We start from the raw sequence: 22228 nt of genomic DNA, 5'->3' as shown, positions 1-22228 counted from the left end.
AGAAAACAACAACAACAACCACCACCACCACCACTCTTCACAATTCTTACATTTGCTTGTTGTGTTTATGTGAGGATTTGCTGCTCTTTTTTTCCCCATTTAATTTCACTTTTCATTTAATTTAAATGAAAATTTAATGTATCTGTGTTGATAGTGGTGGTGGTGGCGGTGTGTTGTTATTCATCATCATCTTGAATGTTTACCATTGATAATCAACATCATTTTGTTGTTGTTGTTATACCGTCGTATTTTTGTGCTGTTTGGTTGTTCAACAAACAACATTGAAAACATAGTCCTAAAAAAATCGAAATCATCATCATAGTTTTATTCTTTTTGTGAAAACAAACTTTTTTTAATTAATTGAAAATTAAGATTCGATTGAAAATATTGATTATGATGATTTAATCATTTTCAGCTGATGATCGATAACTTGTCAACCAACGTAGTGTTTGTTGTCATTTGGTTTTTGGTATTTTTCTGTTTTGATTTTAGAAAATATGTGACGCCGATAAACATAGAATTTTTCTAAAGAATCTTAAACGAAAAAAAAACAACCACTATTTCAGTAAAAACAATGCCATCCGCTACTAAACAAGAACTTCATTTAGCCAAATCATTGGATGAATTGAAAAAAAGATCCGAAATACCAAAATTTGGTAAAACTAATATCGAAAGGTATTTGATATTTTTGCTCATTTTTTTCCTTTCGAAAAATTGTTTCTGATTTTGTTTGTTTTTTTCCTATTCTGATGATGATGATAGAATAATTGAATTTGCAAATAAATTTTATCGTGAAGCAATCAATCATCAACATAAAGGTGATAGTGAACGTGCCTATTTATTTTACTATCGTTTTTCAACATTACTTAGTTATATACATAATGAAAATGATAAACAAAAATTTTTATTAGCTGTTGGTAATAAAGCAAAAGAAGTATTGGAACAGATGCAATTTTTATCGGATGAATTATCGGAACGTTATGCTGAAAAACAAAAATCCTATGAAGATCGTAAAGCACAATTATTTAAACAACCAATATCGATACCTGGAAATGCTGTTAAAATTGATCCTATCGATGATAATATTCATATGGATGATGATGATGATGATGATGATGATGATGAATGTTATCGTTCGATTGATTGTAAACAATTAATTCAACATATACAATCAATGTCTGAAATAAATAAAATTTTAATAATCGATATACGTTTGGTGGAACAATTTTCCGAATCATCAATTGCAGCAAATAAACTAACAACCAATGGAGAGATTAATATTATAAACATTCCGGAAAATTTAATACAAGCCGGTTTAACATTATCACAATTGAAAAAGAAAATATCATTCGGTATTGTACAAGATGGTATTGAACGTAGACGTTCAATGGATATGGTTATTATTGTTGATGATAAAACAAATGAATTTGATAAAAAATTTAAATGTTGTTTGTTGGCCGATGCTTTTTGGAAGGTAATGTTTGATATTCTTGATTCTAATTAACCTTTTAATTTATTTTATTTATATTTCCATATCACAGTGGGATCAATCACCTGATAAAATTAAAAATAAACCATTATTATTAAAAGGTGGTTATAGAGATTTTATACTTACTTATCCAATGTATACAACAAATCCTAATTCAATAACAAATTATGATCAAACATCATTATCATCATTCGATAAACCTAAACCACAATTGAATTTTTATAATTTTTATGATGAAGATAATAATGATAATAATAAACCAACATCAACATCATCATCATCAATAATAATTAATAATGGACCATCATCAATTATGTCACCAACATTGAATGAAAATAATAATGATAAATCGATAAAAATACCGGGTATTGCACGACCAATCATACCAGATCGATCATCAAAACCGATTCGTGAAAAATTACCATTAAATGATAGTACAAATCAAACGATAATAAAATCTGTCATATCGGAAAAATCAGATATGAAAATTAATTCAAATAATCAATTACCTATAGCCAACAATCGAACAAATCTTCCACCTAAACCAGCTCATTTACTTACTTCATTACAGAATGGAACCACCACCACCACCACCAAAACAAATGGCATTCTGGGCAATAATCAAGGTGATAAACAAATTTTTGACAATGATGATGCTGATGGATTTACTGTTGGTAAATTGAATGATTCAGATATGATGATTGAAACAAAATCAAATGTACGTGAACAAAATATTGAAGTATTTCCAATGGATGAAGAAATGTCCGATTATGAAAATAATCATCAAAATCACAATCAAAATGATAGCGATTCAGATAATGAATCGATAACAAATTCTATATCAAAACCAATTGAAATGAATAATATTAATAATAATAATAATAATAACAAAAATGATCATCATAATAATCAACCATTCTCATCTGGTAGTCTATCACGATCATTATCATCACCGAATATTGCTCAATTTGAACAAAATTTTCAATATAATGATACAACAAGTCCGTTAACGAATTCAATTAGTCCGAAATTTTCAACACAAACACCATTGGTTGATCGATCAGCAAAACCATCATTTGCAAATAATCTTTCAAGAAAAACTCGTGATTTTAGTCCACAATTTAGTTCTTGTGCAAGAATTGCTGGACTAAGAAATCTAGGCAATACATGTTTTATGAATGCAATCATTCAATGTTTGAAAAATACAAAAGAATTTTATGAATTTTTAATTGCCGGAAATGTTCATATAAATCCAAATTCAAAATTTGGTTCAAATGGTGAACTAACCGTTGAATTAATCGAATTATTCAGACAGATGCGTTATCCATCCAATTTTAAACATATTTCACCAAAAGATTTTAAATGTGCTGTTAGTCGTCATATACCTGATTTTATTGATTATAAACAACAAGATGCACATGAATTTTTAGTTCGACTTTTAGATCGATTACATGCCGATTTAAATCGAAGTAAACCAGATAATCAGATTAATGATCCAATTTCAAAAGATCCAAATTTTTATGATAAATTATCAATAGCTGATGCAGCCAAAACATTTTGGTCATTACATATACGACGAAATAATTCATTTATAAGTGATATATTTGAAGGTTTAATTGTTAGTACGTTAACTTGTCTGCATTGTCAAACATCATCAAAATCATTAGAAGCATTTACATGTCTTACATTACCAATACCGGAAAATGTTGGCCGTACAACATTACAAAATTGTATTAATCTATTTGTACGTGGTGAATTATTATCGAATGAAGTTGCATGGCAATGTCAATCTTGTAGACAGAAAAGAAATGCACAAAAATGTACATATATTTGGCGATTACCACGTATTCTGATTATTCATTTAAAAAGGTAAGATTTGTATTTTTTTTATCCATTTTTCATGTCAATAAGTTGTTTTTTTTCACTATTTCAAAGATTCACATATGATGGAATGTGGCGACAAAAAATATCAACGTTTGTTGATTTTCCTATTGAACATTTAAAAATTGAAACAGCTAATAATGAAATACGTTTATTTAGTCTTTATGGTGTTGTTAATCATTTCGGATCATTAGAAGGTGGTCATTATGTTGCTTATTCAAGAAATCGTGAATTAAATATTGATTGGCATCGTTATGATGATCAAGATGTATCACCAATGTCATCCGGGGATGTTGTTACACAAAATGCCTATGTTTTGTTTTATAGATCCGTTTGAATCAATGATTTTTGATTGAATTAAACGAGCTAAATAATGGTAAAACTCCTATGTTTTAAAAACAAAATTATTATGATTTTGGCTGATTGAACAAAAAAATTTTTATCTGATTTTCCTTTTCTTTTTTTTTGGTTTTTATTTATTATATTATTATTTGTTACCGATGTCACCCCCGAAAACACTGTGTAAATTGACTTGATTATAATTATTAAATTTTAAAATAAAAAACTTGAAAAAATTTTAAAATTTTGCGGTTAAATTTTTTTTTTCGAAAAAAAATGTTCTATTTCGACTTAATATGTCTACTCATTTCGAACACACAGACAAAACGTGTCCTTATTTTTAATTGAAAAGAAACCCTGTTCGATTCGATTTTTTTTCATTGATTGATCAAAACACATATCGTTTTTAAACCAAAAAAAAAATTATAAATTGAACAATGATATTTGATTATCGAAAATTTTTGTTTTGTTTTATTATTAATTATTCGTTTATCAATGGAACAACCGAAGTACTTAGGCCTAGAGGTGTACCGTTAACAAGTAAGTTTGATTGATGCTAAATGATTCTCTTTCGATTCAAATCAAATCAATTATTTCATTTATATTAGAAAAATCATTTTATGATCCGGGTAAAGATTTTCAATGTTTGGATGGTTCGGCAACGATACCATTTTTATTAGTTAATGATGATTATTGTGACTGTGATGATGGTAGTGATGAACCGGGTACTAGTGCTTGTTCGAATGGTGTTTTTCATTGTTCAAACATTGGTTTTGTTGAGAAAATAATTCCATCATCACGTGTAAATGATGGTATTTGTGGTATGTTGTTGTTGTTGTCATTTGCAATAAATTGCTGAATTAATCAAGTTTTCTTTGTTGTCAGATTGTTGTGATGCAAGTGATGAATATAATAGTTCAATTAAATGTGAAAATAATTGTCTAGAATTGGGTGAACAAATGCGTATCGAACGTGAAAGATATTTGGAACTAATGAAACAAGGCAATGAAATTCGTCAAACTTATATTGCAACAGCTAAACAAAAAATTGATGAAACTAAACAAGAATTAGAAACATTAAAATCACAAATGAATGAAGTAGAAAGTGTTAAAAATGAAAAATTTGAAGCGAAAAATCAGGTCGAAGAATTGGAAAAAGAAGCACTTGAAAAACATCGAGCCAAAGAAGAAGAATTACGAAAACAAAAAGAAGAAGAAGAAATGAAAATTAGAGAAATTGAAGAAACTAAACAAGCTTCAGATGTTTTTATAAAACTTGATACCGATTCTGATGGAATCATTACATTGGATGAATTGAAATCCTATCAAGGATTCGATCGAGATAATGATGGTTCTGTTTCGGATGATGAAGCCAAATTATGCTATTCATTCGATTCAATTAAATAATTTTTCCTAAAATTTTTTTTTCTTCCCTCAGTTTTTTTCAAACGGATTGGAACAGCTTGTTTTACCCACATTCATCGAATCATCTTGGCCAATGGTCAAACCAATTATCGATAATGAACCACAGGTTAGTGAAATTTAATTTTTTTAAACGGCTTTTAATTGCTTCTATACTAATTATACTAATAATCGAATAGAATGAAGTAGAACAACAACAAGCTTCTGAATATCAAACTGATGATACTAATCCTGAAACGACTATGAATGAAGATGAATCACTTGATGTATGATTTTTTTTGCATGATTATTTTTTTCCATAATGATGATTTATAACAATTGACTTATTATTTAGCATGAAGAAGAATCTGATGACATCGAACATGAATCGGAAAGTCCATCGATTCCAGCTGAAAGTACTGTATCCACATCGGTTACATTGGAATATGATGAATCAACACAAAAACTTGTAGATGATGCTAAAAAAGCTCGCGATGAATATAATCAAGCCGAAGCACAATATCAAGATATTCAAACAAAAATTCGTGAATTAGAAGTTGTTTTAGAAACAGATTTTGGACCGAATGGTGAATATATGGCATTAAAAGGTTCATGTTTTGAATTGGACGAAAATGAATACGTTTATAAACTATGTCCATTTGATTCGGCTTCACAACGTTCTAAAACCGGTGGAACAGAAACTAATCTTGGGTGAGTAAAAAAACGTTTACGGACAATTATCCTTGTTAATTGATTCTAATTATAAATAATTGTAGACGTTGGGGAAAATGGATTGGTTCGGAACAAAATCATTATGAACGTTTCATTATGGAAGGCGGTACACAATGTTGGAATGGACCGGCAAGATCTGTTATTGTACATATTAGCTGTGGTGATGATAATCAATTGATTCGTGCATCCGAACCAAATCGATGTGAATATAGTTTTGAATTTAAATCACCAGCTGCCTGTGTTTTCAATCAATCTATACTTGAATCAACCGATAATGTCCATGAACATAGTGAACTATGATCATCTTCACTTTCATCATCACTGTATATTTAAATAATTTTATTATCATTTTAATCAATTTTTTAATTTGATCATCAAAAAGAAAATTTGTTCAATTTAAATCTAAAATTATTATTTGTTCTGATAATTCAGAATAGATGGCGCTTTCGATTCTCTTTGTGCTCGCCAAATATTCGGTAACGTCTTATATTTATCTTACCTTTTGGTTTTTTTTGTGGCTGTGGATTTGAGTCATTTTTTTGTTCTTAAAGCGTTCGATTCATTGATTCCAACATACACAATTTTTACCGGTTAATCCAATATTAATATAACAATTGTGTTTGTATTTTTTTGTTCAACTTGAATTTCTCGATCAATGGCTAAAAAACGAAATAGATCTTCCGACGATGATTCTTCTTCAGCATCATCATCATCTTCGTCATCTTCATCTGATGAGGATAAAATTGTCGAAGCTCGTAAGAAAAATGTGAAAAGTGTTTCAAAAATCATACCCACAGATTCATCAAGCAGTTCGGATGATGGTGATGATGGTGAATGGAATGCTAAACCGAAAAGTAAAACAAAATCGAAACGTAATAAAATGTCGTCAAAAAAACAACCAACTAAAGTGGTTAAAAAGAAATTGAAAACAGCTTCAAGTGCTAGTGATGATAGTAATGATGATAATAATAATAATAATAATGATATTGATGATGATTATGATATGAAGAAAAATAGTTCCGAAGAAAAAGAAGAAGGTGAAGTAGATTTCAGTGATGATGAAAATGAAGAATTCAACGATGGTTTTGATGAAAATCTAATGGGCGATGAAGAAGATCAAAGAAAATTAGCCCAAATGACTGAAAAAGAGCGTGAACAAGAACTATTCAATCGTAGTGAAAAACGTGAAGTATTACGTACAAGATTTGAAATTGAACGTAAATTACGATTAGCCAAAAAACAAGAAATGAAGAAAAAAGCTAATGAAAAACAAAATGATAAAAATTTTGATTCAGCATTCACCGAATCAGCATCACGTAGTATTGAACGAAGAAGAAATATGGAAGATAAACGTAAAGTTAAAGATGCTATGAAAGGATTAAAAGCTGAACGAGAAAAAAAGAAAGAAAAATTAAAACAAAAACTGAAAGCTACCGATGTTTATTCGGATTCATCCGATTCAGATGATTCAAATTCTGATGTAAGAATATCGAAAAAAGATCGTAAAAAATCATCATCATCAGAAGATTTTTCATCCTCTTCATCAATATCGGATGATAGTGATGTCGATACAAAAACAAAATCGAATAAACGAGATAAAGATGATTGGGATAATGAACAATCTGCCGATCATATCGAAGATATTGAACAATTTGATTTTACAATTGAACATTTAAATTCAATACGTATATCACGATTTAAAATGGAAAAATGGTGTCATGCACCATTCTTTCGTGATACTGTTATGCATGCATTTGTTCGAATCGGTGTCGGTAATAGCTCATTATCACAATATATTGTTGGTCAAATTGTTGATATTGTCGAAACGGCCAAAATTTATACATTGGGTAAAACTCGAACAAACAAAGGAATCAAATTGAAACATGCAAATGATGCTGAAAAAGTATTTCGATTAGAATATGTATCGAATTCTGAATTCACTGAGAGTGAATTTCAACAATGGCATTTGAAAATGATTGCAGATAAATGTGACTTTCCAACCAAAGATCAGGTCGAACGTAAAAAAGCTGATATACAAAAAGCAATCAACTATAATTATAGGTAAGTTGAATTCATTAATAAACTGGATTGATAACATCAAGGTTTTCTATTACAGTAATGAAGATATCGAATTGATCGTGGCTGAAAAAGAACGGTTCAAAAATAAGCCAACCAATTTTGCAATGAAAAAGACTCAATTGATGAAAGATAAAGAATTTGCTGAAATGAATGGTGATCACGACAAAGCGATAGAAATCAGCAAAGAAATCGACAAACTTGAAGAGGAATCGAAGAAATTAGACAAAAAACGTACACAAAGTATTGCTTCGATTTCATTTATTAATGAACGTAACCGAATGCGTAATATTAAAGAAGCTGAACGTGCTATTGCTGAATCAGCTAAAGAAGCTCAAAATCAGAAAGATGATCCATTCACAAGGCGTAAATGTGCTCCTACAATGATCCATGTATTTAATAAGAACAAACAATCAAATCAATCACAACCTAATGAGACGAATGAACAATCATCTAAAGAAACGGACAGTCAAAAATCTTCAAAAAATTCAGCAGAATCCAATGAAAATAATGATACGCTTGATTCAATCAATACAAATAAAAACACTGCTTCATCTGGACTAAGTCAGAATAATCACAGCAAATCAACGAATAGTTCCAGCCAAAATGATAAAGATAATACCGACATGTTTAGTGTCCATGATTTTGATATCAAAATTGATTTCGAAACTCTCGATTTTGGACTTAACAATAATAACTCATCATCGATATCGAGCCAGAATTCTTCGTTATTATTTTCCGGACTTTCCAATAGTAAACCGAATGGATTTTCTGTCGCTCGTTCCAATCCATTACCGAATTCTGGAACAAATCGTCGTTCATTGAATCTAGATGAATATAAGAAGAAAAAAGGCTTAATTTGATCTGTATTCTAATCGATTCATGACCCCATCCATTTTTTTTTGTAATCTGTATCATCGATTAATTTTAGGCCATTTTATTTTGTTCGTAATTCTATCCATGTAAAATTCTCAACCTTTCCCGATCAAGTAGGGATTTTAATGATTTTTAAATAAAATTTTTGAAATTATTGATACTTGCACTTGTGTTATGGTAATTTGTTTTTGATTTTATGCAAATTTTGTGAATGGTAAGCGTACTGTGCTGCCATCTAGTTTTATGAATAAATTTAAAAAAAAATTCAAATTTCAAATTGACAATGTGTGTATTTTTTAGTGAGTTTCGAAAAAAAAGATTTTACTTAAAGTAATAAATTAAGTATTTTTTTTTGAATGGAAAAAATCAATAAAATAATCATATCATATTCATAATAATGATAATAATAATAGGAAAATGAATTGAAATACAGAAATAAATTGTTGTGAAAGAAAAAGATTTTCATATGATTAAAAAAGAAAGAAATCATAATGAAAAACAAAAATGATTACACACAATCTAATACCATTGTGGAAATGGAATCAGAGAAAATGCCCGGGCCCAGGAAAAAAATTAAAAAAGATAGATGTGATTGAATAGAAATAAAGAATATTTTCAATCATGAATCACTTTGTGTGTGAGTGTGTGTGTTAAATGGATGTGCTATATGTTAGGTACTAAAATTTACCAGAAACAAAAAAAAAAAGCTGATGAATTTGTTAGAATTGAAAAGAAAAATATTTACAAGAAAAAAAAACAATGATTTTTGTGAATTTTTTGTTGTGATTGAAGAATTGTTGGCATCATTCAATTGTCACTTATTTTACAATGTATGGTGAGTGAAACAAATTATTATTGCAACAAATGCACAATCTAAATTCTGATAATAATTTTTAGAATAATCAACAAGCTCAAATGATCATGTGGGAGGTGTGTGTGTATATAGTTTTTTTTGTTGTATGAAATTAATGCTGTGAGCAATAATAATAATAATTAAAATAAATTAAGTCTCATTTCATAATCATCATCATTATAATTAATGAGATTTTGATGAATTGATGGTTTGAGAATATGAATGTTTTGATTTATTTTTGATGAGAAAATATTTCACCATAATAGTAATGAAAATGATGTGAGTGAAGTGAATGGTGGAGGCACACAATGAATGCACGTTTGTTTAAAGTGTATAAAATATTAATAATGGCTAGAGCAATATGAAGCGTGAGAACATAAGGATGATAATGAAAAAAAAAATAATGATTCGCTTTTCAAACTATCAGTTACATCGCTTTTTTCAATAAGTTGTATTACTTGATGGTACAACATTGAAAAATTGTTGAAAATTTCGTTGTTTACCATTCATTATGCGTGATATTGATGATTTGGAAATACTTTTTCCTCTTTGTTGAAAATATTTTCGTATCTGATTATGTGTCCAGTGTTGAGATCGTAAATGCCATACAATATTGAAATCTTCCAATGTCAATTTAGTGGCACGATTCGGATTCAGTGAGTTCACTGTGATGACAAAAATAACATTATAGCAATCAGATTTTATGCAGACAAAAAAAATAAAAACTTACTGATTCCAGCTGGAAATTGACCATCGATAAAATTTTTCGGCACAAGATTAGCATCTGAATCAGTAGAACCATCGACCATCGATGCAGGTATTTGTGGTATGGTAATATTACCCAAATCTAATGGCTGATTTGAATTGCCATTCAAAGCTGGTTTTGAGGTACTTGTTATCGTTACATTACAATTGTTCAATGTTGTATTATTATTTTTATCAGCTTCTGGTACGGTCAAACTTTCTTTGAAAGACATATCAACAGAATGTTGACGATTTGATTTACTTTTCGGATGTCGTATTAATGAATTTTCATTATCTCGTTCAAAATGATTATTATTATTATTATTGTTGTTGTTGTTATTTGAATTGTTAAGATGATTGTTATTATACAATTTTAGATTTTGATGCGATGATCTTTGTTGTTGTTGTACATTCGAATAAATATTTGTTGATTGTGGAAGTGGTGGCACAATTGGATGCGATTTTGAGATACGATGTGTAGGATGTATTTGCTGTGTGGCAAATGATTCATTATTTGATCCATTATTATTATTATTATTGCTATTATGAGGTCGAACTTTGAGATCATAAGGTTTATATCGATCCGGTGGCTTTATCAACGATAATCGATTATGATGATTGTTATTATTATTATTATGTGAACCATTTGTTGTTGATTTATTATGATGATTATATGGTACTTGTTGAATAAGACTCATATTACGTTTTGATGAAGATCTATTTATTTGTGGATGTTGTTGTTGTTGTTGTTGTTGCTGTGATGCTTGCATTGCTTTTTGAAACAAGGATAATTGATTTAGAAAATTTGCATCAATTTCTTGTTTTTTCATTGCCATTTCATTTTTTACATGACGATGATTATGATTATCTAAAAAAAGTAAATGAAATTGAACAGATTAATAAAATGAATTCAATTATAAAATCCGGAAAACAAACCATCAACATCCGAATCTTGATCATCATCATCGACACCACCACCAACACCATGACCACCTTGATTATCATCGACAATCATTTCTCTTTCATCATCTAAATCATCATCATTATTAGCTAAATCATTATAAGAATCGGCCATCATTCGACCATTAAGAATATTAGCCATATTGACACCACCACCACCATTATTATTATTATTATTAGCTATTATTGAATTGTTCAAATTGCCATTCGTTGATACTGAAAATAAAAGAAAAAGAAAAAGAAAATCGATCAATAATTAGAATATTAAAACTAAAAATAAAACATTTTTTTCATAACTAATTATTATTTTAATTATATATTTTTATAAAGAACATGCATACCTTTACGATTACGTGATTCTATGATTTTTTTTGTTTGGAATTTATGGAATGAATTATACAAATGATAGCAACAACAATTTCAAAATCAAAAAAAAAAACAAATTTAACAATAATCTTACCTCTTTTCTTTTCAAGTAAACCAAATGTTTTATAATTGGATATTATTCTTCGAACCGATTTACGACTGATTCCAATTTGACGACTAATATCAGTATAGCTTGCACCATTCATATTCATTTGTACGACTAATTTTTTTGTTTTAAGATCGATACGTTTTCCTGGTCCTAATTTCGTGTAAGAATTTTGCAATTGTTAGACATACAAGAAAAAAAATCGATCCAAATTAAAAAACAAACCTCGATGAAAATCTTCATCGGCCGCAATTGATAAACCATCTGGTTCTTCTTCATCATCATCATGATGATGATTTTGTTGTTGATTATTTTTGTTCATTAAATGATGAGAATGATGATGATCGCCACCACCACCAACAAGATCATTATTATTATCACCATTATCATCATCTGAACATTCTTCACTCGGAATTTTAGTTATTTCATTCATTTTTTTAAGATAACCTTCCAATATTGTTTTACCACCAACACTACCAGCACCGATAATATCATCAACAATTGAATTATTGCCATCATTATACATGAGATTATTATTATTGGTAAGATTTTCCAATAGATTATTATCATCATTATCATTTTCAATATTATTATCATCAATATCCGAATCAATATCTAAATCATCATCATCGTTATCATCATCATCATTTAGACTACTATTGATACTACTATTGCCAGAAAATAATGAAATTGGTTGTTGTTTATCTTTCGTAGACATTCTTTGAAATATTTTCTTATCCAACAAAGACATCTTTGTTGAACCAATTAAACCCGAACCACTTAAATCAGCTATACCCCCACCACCACCACCACCAGTAAATGCCGATGATGAATCAATAAACCATGGACGTTTAGGTGTATAACGATTTGATTCATTTGACGTTGATGTTGTTGTTGTTGTTGCGGTTGTTGTCGATGTTGTTGATTTCATTGTTTCTAAAAATGCACGAAATTTTAATTCCAATTGATGTACATATGTTGATGTACGTGTTATCTGTTTACTTAATTCTGATGTATAACCACATTGACATTTAACCGGTAATATTATTCCTTTATGAATTTTTGTATCATTATTATTATTATTATTGTTTACATCATCATTATTATTATTATCATCATTGTTATTCATTTTCATTGATTTAATAAGTACATCCAATAATACTTGTCTATATTCAAGTAATAATTGTGTTAAATCTGATGATGATGAATTCATTATTGATAAATTATTATTATTATTATCAAATAATCGATTATTATTAAAATGGTATGATTTTGATTTACGTTGTGATTGCTGTTGTTGCTTATTATTATTATGTGATGATGGTGAAAAATCGGACGATGAGATTTTTATTTTATGACTATTTCGATTATTATTATTATTATTTGTATCAAATGATGATGATTGTATTGGTGATGATGATGATGAAACATTCACATTGATATGATGTGGTTGTTGTTGTTGTTGATTATGATTCATAAGTGAAGGCCTTTTTGTTAAATTATGTTGATTGGATATTAATGAACTACCACCACCAACACCATTGATATTTGAATTTGTACTTGAATTTGATTTATTTATTGTTAAATTCATACCCGATAATGATTCATCTTCATTTGATGATGAGGATGATGATGATGATGATTCAATACCATTTTGTTCATCAAATGGATCATCACAATCATTTGATTGTTGTGGTGATGATCCAATTGGTGATTCATTCGATATTGTTAATGGTAATGGTTGTTGTGATGGTGATGATTCAATTGATGATGATGAATGATGTTGATGATGATTATTATGATGACCGGCTAAAAGACTTGTCGGTTCACAATTCATTTTGTTTTGCTTTCACTGATCAGATTTCAATTTTGTTTTGAAGAATAAGTGAAAAATTTTCCAAATTCAAATACAGTCTCTCTTTTTGATCAATTTGATTAGATGATTGGATTAAGTAAAAAAGGCATTTTATGATTTGTTTTGAATTATTTACGGAGATCTAAGTATAATTTCTTCTATGTAGATAAATGAAAGAAAGAAAAAAAAACACAAAATTAAAACAAGGTTATAATCTTAATAATGGCAAAATTCTTTTAAAAAAATCCAGAAAATAAGAAATAAGAAATTCTTTTCAGAATCGGGAAAAATATCTACCAATGTTGAATATTTGTCACCATTTAACACTTGGCATATGAATTTTTCTTTAAAAAAAAAAATTACCAGGAATATACTAAAGACTAACGAATGGGAGGAACGTGGAAAGATTTTCAACAACAAAAAAAAAAATCAAAATTCAAAATAGAAACATCATGCAAAAAAAATCTTGGATGACGGTGAAATAAATGATGACAAAAAAAAAAAAACAAAAATGGAAAGCATCTTTTGGATATTAGTGCAAATCTTATTTGAAATATCTTTCCACAAACCAAATACTTATTGGTGGGAGGAGGGGGAGAGTATAGCAAAAAAGAAAAAGAAAAACTAGAACATTTTTTTTACAATGGTACTTTTCGAAAGATAAACCAGCGAAAAAAAAACGAACGAACGAACGACAATGATCAACCAGAGAAGAAAATAAAAGAACTTCGACTCACACAATCCACATTGCTTGCGGTGCAATGGTTTTTTTTTTTTTTTTGGTAATGCGATGATGATGAACGAATATTAAGAAAAGAAAATGATGAAATGAAAAACGAAAGACGCCGTCATCATCCTCCTCACAATCATCATCATGATCATCATGGAGAGTTTCTTGGTGGGATGAAACGCGAAAAACGATCATCATTTTGGTGCATATGTGCATCATACATACACATACCATATACGCCAACCAAACCAAAAAAAAAAAAAACCAAACCGAACCAACCAACCAACCAAACATCAATCCATCCATACACCATACATACAAAGATTTTGGTCTTCACACACACATTATCATTTGCCGTTGTCATCGTCATTGTCGTCTTCGTTTATTCGTTCGTTGTTGTAGTCGTGACTTTTTTTTTGATAATTTGATGATGCTTTCTCCCAACAAGAACAACCAACAATGAAGAACGAACGAACGAACGAAGAAGCAAAAAATGAGACGAGAATGATGCTTTAAAAAATCATTGAACAAAACAACGAAAAAAAAATGTGAAATGAAATAAGGATGTTGTTTCACACTATCTCTATCTCACTACTATGTATACGTTACGGTGAAGTTTTATTAACTTTGAACAAAAATGAAAATGAAATATAACCGAATTTCTGGTTAAAAAAAAGACCAAAAATTATCATTCTGATAGATATGAGAGGGAAACTGAACGAAAAGAAAGAGATGGGGGAAAAAATGAAATTAGAAAAAAGATGTTTCGTTTCATCATCGGATCATCATTATTTGATTAAAAAATTGATATGAATTGCTTGTTTAATGGTTTTTTTTTGAATCGGATCCAAAATAATTTTTTTGGTACAAAGTCTTTGCCTATCTCATTCTCATTATCAAATCGATATAAATGTTACCATCACACATTCAATGGAACTGATCCATTTATGATTTATGATCATCACCAATCAATATCAAATAATCAAAAAAAAGAAAAAAAAGTTTCTTTTTTTCACAAAATTGAAATGGAAACAAAATTGGGCAATTAGCAAAACAGAAAGAGAAAGACAAAAATTGAAATCCAAGATCGACTACTTCCTTCAAAATGTATTAGATTCACCACCAAAGCAAAGCACAGTAAAGTATATGATGATGTTCAAACATGACTATACTAATTATTTATTGAACAAGGAAAAAAGTTTTCTTTCTGGTATCAAAATTCAACAAAAGTTTCTTCAATGGCAAAAAACAAAAAAAAATTATAAAAGGTTACACAAGTGATACACGACAACATTCATAAAAATTTTTTTTGGTAATTTTGAGATGCAAAATTGCAACCAACAAAAAAAAATCTAGGATACAAAATGAGGCGTCGGCTTCATTTTGGTTGAGATTTTTTTTTGTTAGCTATTTTGATATCCAAGCAACAAACAAAAACGAAACGAAACGAATAAAAATTTCAATTCTTATCCGATCGAATGTCAAGATTATTGTTTGGTTGGGATGGATGGATGGGAAAAAACCATTTTGGCAGCCACCACCATTACTACTGCTACAACTAATGGCGTTTTTATCATCTAATCCGGGCGAATTTTTTCGAATGATATCTTTCCTTTTACTCGTTTTTGTTCATTCTCTATTCATGACCATTTTTCATGGTGGATATTTTTATTGAAAATTTTCAACAAGATCAATCCAGCCATCGAACTTGTCGATGATCAATATCAAACGAAACAAACCAACCAACCATTCAACCCAAAACAAAACAAAAAATCGATCGATTGATTTTTGTTATGAGATTGTTGTGGATCATACATCATACGAATCAGAAAAAAAAATCAAATCGACCGATCGAATCAAAAAAAGTCCAACAGGTGTGTTATCCCCTTGTCTCTGCCATAATATCACCTGGACATACCGCCACCTCTACCATTGCCATTTGATAATAACTAAAAAAACATTGTGGGAAACACACAGACACAGACTAAATACACACACCACTTGACTTTATTGAATGTCGACAAAAGACGATGTCACCTGTTGCTCTATTGGTTAGTTTGGTTTGGTTTGTTTCATCATTTCACCAATACAAAACACAGCAGACCAATTCAACCGACCCGTCGTGGTCGTGGTAGTCAGTCATAATCGATGTCAGCATGAAACATTCGAACCATACACACTCAATACACTTGACTTGATCGCTATTTGCAAAAAAAAACTCGAAACAAAAAAAAATAAAAGCTTCCTAGGCCGGTCATGCGTTCGACGACCTCCAAAAATCATTATTATTTCAATTTTGAAAGCAAATTTTTTTTTCTTTTTCGGGACGGTACCATTTATTATCGTTTGTTGGTGAATGTTCCTTTCCCATTCCTTGCATCAAACACACAAACACACACACTTAGAAAAATAGTAAAGCAACACTTGTTTGATGCTTACCAACTGGTCGCGCCCGTTTTTCGATAAAAAAAAACCTCTCTCGCTCTCTAATATCTCTATATCTATCTCTCTTTTTTTTACTTGCTCACTCTATTGGAGCAATGGGCAATCATCAACTTTTTTTTCAGCTCAGTTCAATGGATTGCCGATGCAGATTGTAGAATCGGCCGGTTAGCTTGAATAGATGGTGAGTAATGTTGCCGAATTTTGCAAAAATAATGAAAAAAAAAGGAAAGATGTGAAATCAAACATTCCTATGGTACAGTGTTCGATGTCATTGTCTTCGATCAACAATCGAGAAGAAAAAGGAAATTCAAGAAAAAAAAAGGTACACAGCGTTTTGGAAATTCGAAATTTTTCTTGGAAATTCGAATTTTTCGCATTTGACCGGAAAATTTCTCAACAAACAAAAATAGAAAAAATTTACTTACCGGAAATTTATCCGATGTTCAAAATCAATAATTTTTCTGTTGGTTGATTATTGCAATGAAAATGTTCATTTGATTAGAGATCCAAAATTGTTGTTGCCGATTGATGATGAAACCAGAAAAAGAAAAACACGTGATTTAATCATCAAATGATGATGATTATCATGTTGTTTAGAAAATGATGATTCAAAATGATAAAACAAAATACCCAAAATCAATGATTATTGATTGGACAAAAGAATTTGTTCCAGGAACAAATTTTGGTTTTCTTTTAGAAAAGCAAAGAAAAATATTCGAACTTTTTGGCAAAATCAAAGATGTTTCGAATAACTAAATCGAATTTCGAATGACGACGAATGTTGATGATGATGATGATGATACCGACCGATGTTTCATGAGAACATTTTTGTTTTTTGTTTAGTTTTTTACTGGATTGGATTGAATGAGATGAGATTGGTTGATGGTGGTGTTTGTTGGAATATTTTTTTTTTCTTTTTCAAACGACTGACGAAGCAGAACTCTCTCTCTCTCTCCCTTCTTTGGTCGTTTTGGATGATGTTGTTGTTGGATAGATGTTGGATAGATGATGATGGTAATGGTATTTTGGTATATCGAATTTGGTGGTGGTAGTAGTGGCGGTGATGATGATGAATAATGAAAAAAAAAAACATTTACAAGAACTTAACGTCTGCAAAACACAGCATACACATTTGCACATGCAAAAAAAAAAAAAAACAAATGGGACCTGTTGCGCCACCTGTTTTCGAATGTTTTTTTTTCAATCTGCACATTCGATTCAAAGTGTGGAGGGAGGGAGGGAGGAAGAGCTGGTTTTTTGGTTTTATAAATGTTTCTGGGACGTTTCAATATTTTTATCGATTTTGTTTTTCTTCTTCTCTATAAAAGTGTAGAAGGTGTTTTTTTATTTCGAAATTTTATGCATCGTCATCTGTATTAAATATTATAATAATGATGGTTTGTGTGAGGGTGAGGATTGTTGAAGAATCATCATTTTTCCTGGGATGTATGCTATTGTATCGGGGAAGAAGAATATCATCAAAACAACAAAAAAAAAATTTGTAATTGTGATGGTAAATGGTGTGTGTGTGTTGCAACCATGGTATGGCTTTTTCTCAACGAAACAGAACACAGAACGGATGGATGACTTGTATGTTGTTTCGTTTCATTTCAAAAATCAGAAAAAAAAAATTTTTCTCGTTTCTCGTTTCTGGTTTTGGCACATGTGCACATTTGGTTTTTTTTGGTTTGGTTTTGGGTGGTGATGATGATGATGATGGGGCAATAAATAATTTTTTTTTTTGTTTGCAAAAATGCGTTTCTGTAACACACCAAAAGTCATACAAACACAGAGACATTTTGATGATGATTATGATTATTATTGATAACGTGCAACAAGAAGACGAAGAATATCTGAAGATGGCTCCGCCTATATGGTTCATTTTTTTTTTTTTTTTTTTTTGATAATGATTGTGACAACAAACAAACAAAAAACGACAAAATGATTTTTGCTGCTTTGCTTGGTTCTTTGTTGATTTCTTTCTTTTTGGATTCAATTTTTGTCAGAAATGTTTGCGCGGTATGGTTTTTCTGGTTTCGAACACTATGCCAGGATGAGGAGGAGGAAAAGGATATCGTCATTAGATGACGTTACATCAACAAAAAAAAACGTTCGAATTTGATATCAACAAACATTCGATTGTTTGGTTTGACGCCAGAATATGCTAAAAAATGATTGTTGCATAAGATTATTCTAAATCAAATCTGTTCATTTGAAACTGAAAAATCTTTTTTATTTGTTGTGATACATCCGGTTACATAATTTGAATTTCTATTTAACAAAAAAAAACAAATAACCGGAAATGTACATTATTGTAATTCGTATTTTATCATTCTTATCGTTTTTTTTTGTTTTTGTTTTTTGTTTTTTAGGTTCGTTCAATTTTGAGCATCGTTTTTTTGTTTGTTTGAATTTTGGATGGATGATGCTTGAACGCGAAACGAACGACCTTGGCCTTTTCGAAGTTTTTGTTTCTCTTCGATTCACGAATGGTTGAATGGATCAACAACACCATCATCAAACATTATCAAACATCGACAAACATCCACAGCTAACCAAAAAAAAAAAAAACCATTCAAGATTTTCAGGGCGGGTTTTGGAATTTTTTTTTCATTTCAATTCGAAATCATCATGACGATGTTATTGATAATGATAATGGTTGGCTGGTTGTTTGTTTGGTTGGATGACTGGCTAGCTGGTTTTTGGTTGTTCCACAAGTTTTCCATCATCATCATCATCATCATACCTACAATCGATGATGATGATTACATAATAACATTGAAATGGTAAGCCTGTATGTAACGCGATTTGTTTTTTTGTTTTGTATGTTTCGTCCAAAAAAAAAGACCAGTCTTTATGTGAAATCATGTTTCAGGTTTTTTTTCCATTTCATTTTTTTGATTATGCGCCATTCGAATTTTCAATTCTCAATTGCGCTTCCATTTTTTTTTGGAATTCAAATCATCAATGGCATCATTACATTTGGTTGCAACATCCAAACAACCAAAAATAAAAAACAAGGATGAAGGTAGGGAATAAAGATTGATGGATAAGCTTTGTTCAAAAAAAAAAAAAACATTTGACGATTTTTTTCCCTTTATAGAATCTAGAGAAAAAATGGAAAAAATCTTTTTTCTTTGCTTGTTGCTTGATGCCAAGTTTCACTGAAATTCATTTAGTCATTTGACAGAATGAAAAGAAAAAAAAATTCTGGAATTTCCGAATAATATGTGCAACAAGCAGATGAAAAAAAACTTGTTGACATCAACAATAAACATCATCATCATCATATGTATCTATGACATTTTTGCGTTGGTTGGTTGGGATGTTTTTTTTTTTTTTTGATTTAAGAAATGAGAGAGAATTGAACATGCGACATTTATATTCTTTCGTCAAGATGAAAATAAAGAATTAATGGTGGTGGTGAATTCTCTAAAATTCTTGACGATGATGATGATGATGATGATTCGATTTCGGGATGAAAGATTCCAAAAATAATTCCCAATCTTTCTTTTTTTGCTTTTCCAGTTGGCACAATGCCTTGAATGTTTGTTGTTCTGTTGTTGTTGTCTATGTAATGATGATGATCTTCCTCCCTCCGTGAATTTTTTTTTTTTTTTTTTGGAATGATTTGGTGATGTATGTATGCTTGCATGCAGGCATTCATCTTCAACAAACATCCTTATGACGACTATCATCGTGATGATGTTTTTGTCCTTCTTGTTGTTGTTGTTGTTTCTTTCTTTCCATCCATCCATCCAATTCATTCTTTCCATTCTTTCCATTCTTTCATTCCATTCATCATCCATGTTCGTTATAAAAAAAAAGATGGCAAGAAAAAGAAAATTCCCGTTCAATTGTTCAACAAATCATCATCATCATCAACAACATCAAGGATAATCTTTGTTTGGTTTGGTTTTGATCGGATATGGTTTTCGAACGTTTTTCTTTATAAAGAATCCAAAAAAACTATTTCAACTCAAATGAGCATTGAATGGATGAAAATAGAAGAAATAGGCGTTGGCATTCGATTTCGAACGTTTCAATTTTCCAAATTTTTTTTTGGTTCATTTCCAAAAAAAACGAAACGATAAACGAAACTTTGTTTCCCACTAAAAATATGCAATATGTGTGGTGGTGTTTTCCGTTGCTACTACCATCATCATTATCATCATCATGTAACAACTATGGCAAAGATGAGAAAGCAAAAATGAAAACAGAAAATTCACTTGTTTTGGCCATATTATCCATCCAAATCAAAAAAAAATCCTATTCACACACCAGCCATCCAAACCAAACCAAACATCAATTGGATGGATTTTTTCATCATCATCATCATGTTTCTGGTATTTTTTTTTTGTTTTTGATGATTTTTCCTCTCTTCAACAACACAACACATATCAACCATAGTAAGTGTATATGGTACATGTGTTGCTGAATGGGGATGGATATTATTATTTTTGTTTTGTTTGAATGAATGATGATGATGGTACATTTTGTGTGTTTTATGTGTGTGTTTTGGTATGTTTCAACCAGTGAATGAAAAAACGACATGCACCAAACCCAAAAAGGAAGCTAAATAAATATACAAAACATACATCAATTCTGCTACGTCATTATTGAATAGCCCCTTAATTCCTATTCCTTCCCCTCTTCTATCATCATCATCAATGTTTTGAGATTTTCATTGCTGTGTTTCAGCAATTAAAACAAAACAAAACAAAAAAATTTCCCCGGCCTATAGGCAACAGATCATTTCCAGAAAAAAAACTCAAACAAAAACAAACAAACCATATTTGGAATTAAAGAAAAATATTTTAGTTTTTTTTTCTTGTTTCATTTTCGGTAGTGGTGGTATTGATTCGAATGATGATACTTGTTGGTTTTGGTCATGGTACTTTTCAAAATTGGAACGTTTCAGGAATGAAATATGGTTGGTGTCTAACAAAACGAAAAACCGGTCTACGAAGAGAGAGAGAGGGAGAGATGGTCATCACCGAGGATTTTTTTTAATTTTGCCTTGAAATCTGTGGTCTGTTGAGTGAACCACAAGTTTTGACTTTTGAGTGTTTTTTGCAAGACTCGATTTTGGATGATGATGATAATGAAAAGAGAAAAACAAAGCAAAAACAGATCTCTCAACAACAAACAGAGGAAAAAAAATCCAGACAAGTATCGTTTATTGTTGCTGTTGAAACACTGAGTTTGATTCGAATGTTTTTGTTACGCTTCGTCATCATTGTTTGGTGTGGCACACTCGAAACAGGCACGATTTTTATTTATTTTTTCTCGTTACAGAATTAAACCAGACCTGTAGCCAAAACAGGATGTGTGTACAGGATGAGAATGTACTCAGGCAAAAAAGATTTTGAAAAA

The 22228-nt window shown here is 30.1% G+C and overlaps 4 protein-coding genes across 6 annotated transcripts; 3 read left to right on the top strand and 1 right to left on the bottom strand.

Moving 5' to 3' along the window:
- The first annotated feature begins 23 nt into the window (after positions 1 to 23).
- LOC113790953 (ubiquitin carboxyl-terminal hydrolase 8-like) lies at positions 24 to 4249 on the top strand. Its single transcript, XM_027340661.2, has 4 exons — positions 24 to 675; positions 763 to 1474; positions 1542 to 3358; positions 3425 to 4249. Exons 1-4 carry the CDS (start codon positions 575 to 577, stop codon positions 3705 to 3707), a joined length of 2913 nt encoding a protein of 970 aa, XP_027196462.2. The 5' UTR covers positions 24 to 574; the 3' UTR covers positions 3708 to 4249.
- Positions 4107 to 6249, top strand: GCS2beta (glucosidase 2 subunit beta). Of its 2 annotated transcripts, XM_075822812.1 has the most exons (7): positions 4107 to 4249; positions 4318 to 4530; positions 4595 to 5087; positions 5149 to 5239; positions 5310 to 5396; positions 5465 to 5820; positions 5886 to 6249. In XM_075822812.1, the coding sequence occupies exons 1-7, from the start codon at positions 4147 to 4149 to the stop codon at positions 6139 to 6141; spliced, it is 1599 nt and encodes a 532-aa protein (XP_075678927.1). In that variant the 5' UTR covers positions 4107 to 4146; the 3' UTR covers positions 6142 to 6249. The 2 variants fall into 2 exon arrangements, with proteins under 2 accessions (XP_075678927.1, XP_075678928.1); XM_075822813.1 differs by lacking the exon at positions 5310 to 5396.
- Positions 6250 to 6353: 104 nt separating this feature from the next.
- On the top strand, positions 6354 to 8951 carry LOC113790954 (RNA polymerase-associated protein RTF1 homolog). The gene is made up of 2 exons (XM_027340662.2): positions 6354 to 7902; positions 7958 to 8951. The coding sequence occupies exons 1-2, from the start codon at positions 6497 to 6499 to the stop codon at positions 8778 to 8780; spliced, it is 2229 nt and encodes a 742-aa protein (XP_027196463.2). The 5' UTR covers positions 6354 to 6496; the 3' UTR covers positions 8781 to 8951.
- Positions 8952 to 9097: 146 nt separating this feature from the next.
- On the bottom strand, positions 9098 to 18609 carry LOC113790915 (uncharacterized). Of its 2 annotated transcripts, XM_075822804.1 has the most exons (7): positions 17278 to 18609; positions 12048 to 13835; positions 11811 to 11975; positions 11692 to 11709; positions 11327 to 11566; positions 10377 to 11258; positions 9098 to 10311 (listed from the first exon to the last, which is right to left on the bottom strand). In XM_075822804.1, exons 2-7 carry the CDS (start codon positions 13657 to 13659, stop codon positions 10088 to 10090), a joined length of 3141 nt encoding a protein of 1046 aa, XP_075678919.1. In that variant the 5' UTR covers positions 13660 to 13835; positions 17278 to 18609; the 3' UTR covers positions 9098 to 10087. The 2 variants fall into 2 exon arrangements, with proteins under 2 accessions (XP_075678919.1, XP_075678920.1); XM_075822805.1 differs by lacking the exon at positions 11692 to 11709 and having other exon boundaries at positions 17278 to 18608.
- Positions 18610 to 22228: the final 3619 nt, after the last annotated feature.

The sequence above is a fragment of the Dermatophagoides pteronyssinus genome, unplaced genomic scaffold (genome assembly GCF_027571235.1).
Source record: "Dermatophagoides pteronyssinus isolate colony J.1.1.1.1 unplaced genomic scaffold, Derpt_VIB-CSIC_2022.12 sq0020, whole genome shotgun sequence".
In the NCBI taxonomy this organism is placed as follows: domain Eukaryota; kingdom Metazoa; phylum Arthropoda; class Arachnida; order Sarcoptiformes; family Pyroglyphidae; genus Dermatophagoides; species Dermatophagoides pteronyssinus.
Note: the sequence above shows the minus strand (reverse complement) of the source record. Positions and strands in the feature narration are given on the sequence as shown.